The sequence below is a fragment of the Hordeum vulgare genome, chromosome 1H (assembly GCF_904849725.1).
Source record: "Hordeum vulgare subsp. vulgare chromosome 1H, MorexV3_pseudomolecules_assembly, whole genome shotgun sequence".
In the NCBI taxonomy this organism is placed as follows: domain Eukaryota; kingdom Viridiplantae; phylum Streptophyta; class Magnoliopsida; order Poales; family Poaceae; genus Hordeum; species Hordeum vulgare.
In genome coordinates, this window is record NC_058518.1 from 249,668,134 (window position 1) to 249,678,276 (window position 10,143).

Genomic DNA, 10,143 nt, shown 5'->3' on the forward strand with positions numbered 1-10,143 from the left:
GTGACTAAGGATTTTCACACTTGTTGTGTCTATAAAAGATTTTGTCATAAAATACTAACAGAAGTGTTAGAGGGATTCACTTTCGATAAGAATCCAAAAGCAAGTTCCCTATGCTACCTTCTTTCCCTCCTCTGTTTCTGTCTTTAAGAGGTAGTGCATCCGACAGGAATGGAACCTACTTTTTGACCCATTTTGCCTTTCGAGGTTGGTGGGAGCTTTCACCATTCAGCCATTGATGCTTTAGCGAGTGAACTAGGTTTTTATTTGAGAGCGAACTAGGTTTTTAGTGGTATTCCTTCTCGAGCTTCTATTTCTTCCATTAAGGGAGATTCGGGAAAAGATGGAATAGGAAGACGTGTTTCCAGAACGAACAAGATACGGGTAGAGAAGGGGAAGTTAGCAAAGATAGACAAGATTGGAATGGGCATAGGAACATGTATTGATGTACCAGATCGGCTAATGCTCCCAGGTTGATGCGATGTATTCCACCAGTTGACTGGAGACTTTATTATTGGTATATCGATCGGTCCAGCACGGATTGAAATAGGAGCCGGTTCGACAGGAAGCTTTTGAAAACGCAGTGCACCCAGGTAAGTAAGGAACAAGATGAATACAGAAGTTAAACGAGCATCCCACACCCGAAAGGTACCCCACATAGGCCTTCCCCGAAACCCCCCAGTCACTAACGTAAACAAAGTAGAAAAAGCACCAATTTCTATACCGGTTCCGGAAGAGCGAAGAAAAAGGGGATGTTTTGTTAATGGGAACAAGGAACTGTTTATAGCTGTCGCGATATAAATAACTATACTCATCCGAGCCGCAGGAACATGTAAATACGAAATACGAGAATTTCCACCTTGTTGAAGATCTGGTGGTGCTACCCGAAGACTTAAATGAATAGCCATCGCTGTTAAGAACAACCGAGATCCAATGAGAATTTGCCCGTAGCTTTTTGTCTTTGACATAAGAAAATAAGGTTGTAATAACGAAACTGACATTTTATTTTCCTTGCCTTGCAAGTGGAACAAGAAAGACTATATAGTTATTTTGATTCTATAAACAATCAAAGGATTTCGCATGCTTTCCATGGAATGACGGAATTCCCCTTGCTTAGTTTTCGCTCCGCTCGTGCGTGGCACTCCTTGCTTGCGGAGCGGCATATCGGAAAAAGAAGGATTTACTTTCTATACGGGCCCGTCCCCTCTTACCCCTAACTAACAATTATGCTGCTCTCGCCTTTTTGTAATCTTATCTTTCAAAAATGCACTACTAATTTTTACGGCCTCCTTAGTCACCCTATCCACTCTCGTCCTGTTTTCGGGTTCCCTTTCAGGGGATGAGGATATTTCGATGATTTCTCCCTCCGTAGGTGGAAAACGCGTGGGTGAGTAGAGTCTGTGCTTTGCTTTTGGGGGCACCGGCAAGAAGCTTCTCGGCCACCCTACTCTGACTTGATTAGCTACTAGTAACTAGGATCGTTCAAACAGTCAGTCAGCAATGCGTACTTCTTTCCTAGTTGAGTGGATCTGCGTAGCAGAGCCCAATCTTCTACCACAAGCTCTGACCTGACTTGTTGTACTTGATTCACCCACGTAAATAGACAACTTGGATAATAAAAGTCATCCCATAAAAGAGAAGTGAGTCCGCATGTCGGCAAATGATTTGGAATTGAAACTGGCTACAGAGGAAACCGAAGCCCTAACTCCCCATTCTTTCTATCTTACATCGCCATCGAGCCCTGGCTGTAGAGTCATTGGTTTCTAATCGCAATGGATTTATGTTTTCTTTGGCTTTTCCATTCGCTTCGTTCAACCCTGATCTGGATAGATAGCTCGGCTTCTATTAGTTGAGAATGGTTTTGTCAAGGAAAGGTTTCGCTATACAACAACAATGAACTCACTTCTGATCAAATTGGATTGGATGAATCGGTAATCTTTCTCTGTCTTGTGAGAGAGAGTCACTTGCTGTATTGAGAGCGGGCGGGTGACATGCATTAAGCGAAATGAGTTGTTATGTTTTTGATCTTCTTTGCGCAAGAAGACCCTTGACTGAGGAGACGTGTTTGGCTTGGATGATGCCGCTATGCTCCTATTCACTTTCAGAGACCGCTCTGAGTTTGCCGGTTTTGCGGCAACCCTTTCACTAAGAACATTTTAGCCATTAACGAAATGCCACTATTCCACAATGCTTCTTTGATTTATGTGTAGAAGCGGTAGTAGTGAAGAAAATGGACAGAGAAGAAAGAAAGCGATGTGACACGAGAATAGATCACATCCGCCAGCCAGCCATGCCATTAGATAGATCCACTCTGAGTCTTCTGCAGGATGAGATCCGCTTGGTCTTGTGATAGGGGCTTGAGGAGGAAGAAGAGGGGATTTCTGAAAAAAAAGAATGAATCTCCTTATTTATAGGGAACAGGACGTGTGCCTTCCTCAAACGAAACGAATGTGGCTTTCGTGATAAGGCAAATCGTTCGTTCGGTACAATCAACATATTGAATCTACGCTCGCTCGGCTCGGTGCTGAATGAACTCCTTCATTGATTCCGGGCTGCTCGTACGGGAACTGTGAAAGCAAGCGTAGGAGATCAAAATGTGAGTCGAGTCCGATGGGTAAAAAGGGGAAGCAGGAAAGGGTTCTGATGTGAATTCTTCTGGTTTGTATATCTATCTCGGCCCTTGCTTGAAAACCTCAAAATTGACTTGCATCTTCCCTTATCACACTACACTTTCTCTTCCTTATTCCATTTCACTGAGCTAAGCAACACTTTTTCACGTATTCACCCGAGATATTATAGAAATTGGTCATATTGATCTGTCGTCTTGTTCTCGATAGGAACTTGCTGCTGTCTTGGTTGGTTTGAGAGCAGGCACTATCTATATATCCAAAACCGGAGGAGAGTTTGGGTTTGGATCACAGACGATCGGAGATTTTGGATTGAGATGGATGGTTGTGCTTGAAGTTACGAGTCGGGTAATGCTAAGTTGAATCGGCTGATCCGTTTCATCCTCTTTCGGCAAAGGAAGTTGGACTTTAGTTAGCTAAAAAAAGTACCAGCAGCCTGTCTGTGCCCTTTGAGTCTATAGCCGCCAAATCTAAAGATTCCTTAAGTTGTCGTACGGCTTCTTTTTCTTCTCTTGTCAATGATCGGTGACAATGAATGCTACGAATGTTCGCTTCCACTAATGTCGTATAAGAATTGTGAGGTGCCCATACCTTCCCGGAAAGAAGAAGAGTCATTGTCGTTTCCTGACCGATATGAATGCACATATTTACCCTCGCCTCGAGAAATACCACCAGTAGAGTCTGTAGAAGGTGTCGTTCAGGAGAGATGCTGGGCTCTAGATATGCGAGTGAGATACCCGCCCTCAGTCATGACCTGGGTTGAAGAAGGAATCTATGTTCTTGGAAGCAAAGAAAGAACTCTGATATTCCGACCTTATATTTTTTCTCAAAGAACGAATCAAACCCCTTGTCGAAGCCCTTTATGATATATAACCCTGGATCGAGTCAGATTTGGGGCGGCTGAACCCACTTAAGCTGAAGCCTTAGTAGATGTCGACGGAAAGGTGAGAAGAGCTGATCGAACCTACCAAGCAACGGTTAGTTGTGCGGTGTACATACAGGTTGGTTTCGCCATTAGCGATGAATTGGATTTATTAGTAAGGGAATGAATGAAGCGGACCGGAAAGAAGATGGATTTTGGAATAGAAAGAATTCCTCTTCTAGGTTTCTGCTTCAAGTCGTAAGCAAAGGATCCTACCTGCTTGTCTAATGGTTGAAGACCTTGGCAGCCTCTAGTTCTTCTATCTAGTTTTTTAGCCTAGCGCGAACGAATAAGCTTAAACAAATGGTTTCTTTGGCAACGGTTTTTTCTAGTTGATTTGTCCTTATATACATTAGCCGTAGTGTAGTTTAATAAACTTCTCATAGCTCTTATCATTCCTTTATCCATGCATAGACTGGGAATATATTAGCTCTTAGCTCTGGCACTTTCTTCTTCTTTATTTGCCGTTGCACTAAATAGCCTATTTGAAGTAAACAAAAGCTTTATTAGCTAGCTCTATGAAATACGTATATCTTCTTGGCTATCTAGGCTATCTCTACGGGCTTTTTCAACCTATAAGCAGACCTTTTTATACACCCTTGTAACTGAACTAGCTATTCACAAAGAAAGGTCTATACCGTACATATACCAACTACGCACCCCTTGTATACTTCTTTTTCCTTCTCCCGTGCTTCAAGTTCTGCCCCGGCTCACTCCTCTTTCCAGCAATCTATGTGGGAAGCACTCGTTCAAAGTAAGTTGAGATTCAAAGTGTTCCCGTAAGCTAGTAAGTCAATCAAAGCTATAACTCTATTTGTTAGTTTCAGGAAACTGGTACATATTTCTAATAATAATATATATATATATATTATTATTTGGTATTTACCAATTTTAGACTAAGCATAAATTCATTTGGAAAGAAAAGGGAAATCCCCTGAAATAAAGGATTTTTACTATGTTACCCTCAAAAAGAAGAGGAAGACAAACTAGCCAAGAGACAGAAAAAGGTAGAGACCAACCACCGAAACAAGGGAGTAAGGGCTAGGGGGATATGGGCCAAGAAAGGTCCGATGTATCGGTCAGCTATACCTAATCCTTCACTCAAAAACGCATCACACCCTTTGTAGGTTCAAGCCGAAGTCAAGCATGATCACCTACTGCAAACTCCAAATATCGTGGTCGGCGTACCTGGTCCTGAACTGCTTTTAATCTAGAATAAGTGGAATCTTCTCGGCACTCTCCTTCATCTTCTGTGGCCCCGTCGTTCGGTACGTGCCAACCCCAACAAATCGGGGTACGACAAAGGTTCCCGTAGAGTGCTTCGAAAGGTGCCATTCCGATGCTAGAGTGATAGCAGTTGTTGTAAGCAAACTCTAGCTAATGAATGTCTATAGTTTTTGGGCAATTGAAGCGTCTTTCTGTCTATTGACGGCAGAGTCTATTGATCCTCCACAATCCGGTAATGCTTTTTCTCAATTCAATGTGGAGCGATATCAATGTACTACCTATACTTCCTTTATCTCAATTCAAGTCAAGGCAGGCTATCTTTGTTATCAAGAAACAAAGCTGTCTCTAGTGATTGATCCGTTTGCTCTCACCCTTCGGCTTTGTGGTCACTCAAGGTCCTTGGATTTCGTGCTCAATCTAGTTGGAGCTGTGGATAGAAGTTTTGAAAACCCGTTTTTATCTGGGAAGAGCGCCTTTGGAAACCCACTGCTGAAGCCGAATAGGCAGTGAAAGCTGGAATGATGGGTGGCAATCCTGCAGTATGGCTTTAGTGCGAAGATTCTCAGGCAGGCTAGGCTCACCGACTGGTGGAGGAGGGACACTTTACTTATTATCAGAATAGAAAAGAGTTGTATGTATACTTTAGGAAGGGGGATCAAACTAGTTATGTTGACAGACATGAACTCCTATAGAAGCAGATGTTCGAGGTCTGGTCCAAAGATACCATGCTTGCTTAAGCCAATCCATAGGTTCAAGCGAAAGAACACTTATTCACAGCAATATCTAGCTAGACCTGATGAAGATGACTGCTAGTCAAATACCTAAATCCTTTGGAATTCATTAGTCAACTATTTTAAGAGTCATTAAAAACGAGCAACACCACGTAGGGCAGCGTCCACGCGAACTAGCCTCTTCCTTAGCAAGTCAGTGGGAGAACGCCATCGGTCTAGAGAAATGGAATCCGTTGTTAAGGGGATACCGGACCCGGTAGAATTGGCATCACTTCCTTCACTCCACAGAGGACTCGGGATAAGATCGTTCCCAAGCAGAAGGAAAACCTTTCGAACTAGGAGTCAGAACGAACAAGCTATCCTTCTTCTATTGCTACTTTCAGAGAGAGAGAATAGGTCGTACGAAAGGGGACCCACCTTGGAAGGGTGTCCCATTGCGGAGTAGTTAAACGAGTATTTTGGTATACCACTTGTGCACCTAAACCTATGCTTAATCTTACTAGAACTTCAACCTCAAGTTCATTAACATCAATGCGTCTCATCTTCTTGAACCTATTCTATGGATAAATGGGCACCATCTGTCTCCTAAGGGCAACTATCCATCCCTTTTTCTTTCAAGAATGCGGGTACCGTAGTAGCAAAGCAAGTGAAATATGCCAAAGGGAACCGCTCGGATATAGACGGCAAGGAAAAACGTCGGCTAAAGAATAGAACTATTCTATTGATGGCCCCGAAAGAAAGTGGATCTGCGAGTGGAGGCCATCCATCCCTTTCTGATGAAACCTTTGTTGCCCTAGCTTGAATTGAAGGTTTGGCTAAGGATGGGGATCCGGTGTCTTCGTCTATACCATTAGAGAAGAAGGCTTGCCAAGAATGGACGAAGGTATGATTCTAGGAAATCTAGATTTGAAAGAAGGAAGCACCCGAGGAGCAATCAAACGGACATTTCTACGAGTGAACTCGCTAAAGCTGAAGATCCACCATCCAATTTAGGCATTGGGCAGAACTCTCTCAATCCAGGAACTAGCTCCTATCTCGATGATTCCATTTCTCTTTTTCAGAGTTAGCTTCTTTCCTATGGTCAAGAGTACTCTTGTTTCCTAGTCGAGGGATAATCAAGTCATTTCGAAAGGGGATTTATCCGTTCCCCTAGCCATCGAGCAACTGCGAGAAACACCGCGCCCGTGCCCCCGTCGCTCGCCAGAGCAGCCGTGCGTGGCGTACCAATTTTTTATCTAGTGGATCTTGTCTGTTCTTTCGAAAGTGTTTCTACAAACGAGTGAGGTAAACCCATCTCGGTCGAATAATTCGTATCTTTAGACCATTCAGAGCCGTTTGCATTAAGTGTTGGGATTTAGTTTGTTGTCATTACCCTCAACTTAATTGCCGTCCACCTCTTGCCGTGTTATTGGCTAGAGAAAGACAACCGATTGTACTACTACAGTGTTGAGTACCCCAGTTGCTCCGCGGGTGATTATGCCCTAAATTCTCAGGAGTGGTGGAACGGATTGCTCCTATCTAGGGTTTCCTAGCTTGCTTTCCTAGATTTAGCTTTATCTATCTTTCCGAGATGACCAACTGCTCTTTCTTGCCAATCTACTTTAGATTTATTAATACTTTCATTGCGGGACCTATCCTCGAACAACCATTGCTTTTCTTCCGCGGTTTCTTTAGTTTCTTCTTGATTTGATTGAAGTTTAGGGAATTGCATGGACTGGTGTCTTTGGATATTATCCGTCCTACTTATGATCTTCCAATTGAACACACTAGTATTTTATGGATTCTTTCCCCGGTAGTGTAGTCATCTCCAAAAGGGATGACACATATTTATCTGTCCTAGGATGCGCCGTTCGTGATAAGCTTATCCGCTTCCTTTCGCCGGTAGTGTGAATCTTCTCGAAAGCGCACAGCATAGTCCAGTCAGTGTAGCTAGGGCATCATGAACGGATTCCTCAAGAGGAAGGTAGGGCCATATCTATCCAAGAAGAAAGACCAGGTAAACAATTATGCTACTTGACCAATGGATAAAGTATAGATCTCATGGCTGGCTACTATTCAACCCTGGCATTAGGGATCAGGAACGGGGTAAAGTACGGACTTTGGCTAAGGATGGGGATCCGGTTGTGCCGTGCCGGCCCCGGGAATCGGCGAACTATGCTACATAGTCAGATACCTAAGCGAACGGATAAGGGAAAGCCCGCTATATTATATATAGTAATCACCTGCCAAAAGGAAAGCCTGACCGATAATAATAATAGGTCTATGCGCCGAACAAGCAACAGTATATTAGAGATAGTAAGGAGTTGTATGCACGGGGGTATGCATTCATGTCACGCTTTCTGTGTGATAAGAGGTTGCTAGCTAGCAAGTATAGAAACTGCTATAATGTTGGTGCTGTAGAAGGGAATTGTGAGACAGTATCCTGATCATCTTGACTTTCGACTTGAGCAGGTTCACTTGTTTGTTCTTGTATTTGTGGTTGCTCTTGATCTTGATCTTGTGCTTCTACTTGTTCTGGATCTCGTGGTTGCACTTGATCTTGATCATGAGCAGGTTCGGAGCCTTGGGTGAGTGCTTGAATATCATGGGACACATCATCATCGTTGGGCAATTTATCTTGACCTTGAGCTTGTTCATTTTGTTGAGAGTCTTCTCTTTGTTCATCGGAAGCGTGTGGGGCATGTGAAGGTGATGGCTCCATTCGAGTAGAGAATTGTCCTTCTCCTTCGGCCACAAGGGGTTCCGCAATGGGGAGTATTTGACCAATCCCCATTCTTCTTATGGCTTGGGGAGGAATTTCATCACCTACATCACGAAGACCACTTTGCTCCACTTGGGAGCCATTATTTTCATCAAACTCCATGTTACACGTCTCCTCAATGAGTCCGGTGGACTTGTTGAGGACACGGTAAGCATGAGAGTTTGTAGCATAACCAACAAAGATGCCCTCATGTGCTCTAGAATCAAATTTCGCTAAACGTGCACCTTTCTTGAGAATGAAACACTTACAACCGAATACCCGGAAGTACTTGAGATTGGGTTTGTTTCTAGTTAAAATCGCATACGGAGTCTTGTTCAAGCCTTTGCGGATATAGAGCCGATTGGACGCATGACATGCTGTGTTGATGGCCTCTGCCCAAAAGTTATATGGAGATTTGAATTCTGCCATCATTGTTCTAGCAGCGTCTAGCAAGGTTCGGTTCTTCCTTTCTGCCACGCCGTTTTGTTGAGGGGTATATGGTGCTAAATATTGATGTTTTATTCTCTCATCACCTAGAAACTCATCCAAGGTGTAGTTCTTGAACTCGGTGCCGTTGTCACTTCTAATCATCAAGATCTTTGCTTCATGTTGACGTTGAGCTTCATTAGGAAAGTTGATGACAGTTTGTTGAGTTTCACTCTTCCTTTTGAAGAAATATACCCAGGTGTATCTTGAGTAATCGTCAACAATCACCAAGCAGTACTTTCTCCCTCCAAGACTATCAAATGGTGGAGGGCCAAACAGATCCATATGGAGGAGCTCCAATGGCCTCTTATTGTAGATGAGAGTCGTTGGACGATGAGCAATTTCATGAATCTTTCCCTCAATGGAGGCACTGCAAACACGATCTTTAGCAAAACTCACATTTGTTAGTCCACGAATATGGTCCCCTGTTAGAAGACTTTGCAAAGATCTCATATTGACATGAGCTAAACGGCGATGCCAAAGCCAGCCCACATCAACTTTAGCCATTAAACACGTCGCGGTCTTAGTGGGTCGCTTTGAGAAGTTCACCACATAAAGACCATTTTCGACATATCCAACATAGGCTACTTTAAGAGTCTTGCTCCACAGGAGGACCATACTATCAAGATTAAAGAATGTGGAAAAACCCATAATTGCAAGTTGATGAACCGAAAGTAAATTGTAGGCAAGTGACTCAACAAGCATGACCTTCTCAATAGATAACTCTTGAGAGACGACCACCTTACCAAATCCCAATACCTTTGACGAGGATGCATCGACGAATTGGACATGGGTGGGCATAGATGGAGAAGGATGCACATCCACCACTAAGTCCTTGCTTCCGGTCATATGATTTGTTGCTCCACTATCGAGCAACCATGACACCCCACCGGAAGCAAACTCCTGCAATAGATCAAGGCTTGGTTTTAGGTACCCATTTTTTAATGGGTCCTTTCATGTTAGAGACAAGGGTCTTAGGAACCCAGATAGCCCATTCAATGTACTCATCGTAGGAACCAACAAATCTGGCATAAACATGGCCATCACTAGCACGACATAAGACATAAGAACAATTGAGTTTGTCGGCTGTGTTACTACGAATGGTTTGCCCTTCTTGAGGTTTCCATAGTCCACCTTGTTCCTGTTCACCTTCTGAGTCCCCTCACCCTCTTTGACAAAGATGTCCATGAGGGTAGGAGATCGTTTGTTCCTGTTCCTCCTTTTACCTTTTGACTTGGAGGTAAGTCCAAGTCCCTCCTTTCCTACAACACCTTTTTGAGTGCTCAAGAGATCGTTCAGGCTCTTCTCACCTTGTATGCATGCCACAAGGCCCTTCTCAAGTTTCTCTTTTAACTTGGCATTTTCCTCCACAAGATGTACATGCTCACAACAGGGATTAGTTGCACAAGCATT

General features: G+C 43.5%; 1 protein-coding gene across 1 annotated transcript; it reads right to left on the bottom strand.

Moving 5' to 3' along the window:
• Positions 1 to 275: 275 nt before the first annotated feature.
• On the bottom strand, positions 276 to 1,772 carry LOC123409212 (putative cytochrome c biosynthesis ccmC-like mitochondrial protein). The gene has a single exon (XM_045102177.1). The coding sequence runs from the start codon at positions 996 to 998 to the stop codon at positions 276 to 278; it is 723 nt and encodes a 240-aa protein (XP_044958112.1). The 5' UTR covers positions 999 to 1,772.
• Positions 1,773 to 10,143: the final 8,371 nt, after the last annotated feature.

Bases quoted from the DNA above. Each gene is read 5' to 3' on its own strand.
- LOC123409212 (XM_045102177.1), bottom strand. From the start codon at position 998: ATGTCAGTTTCGTTATTACAACCTTATTTTCTTATGTCAAAGACAAAA.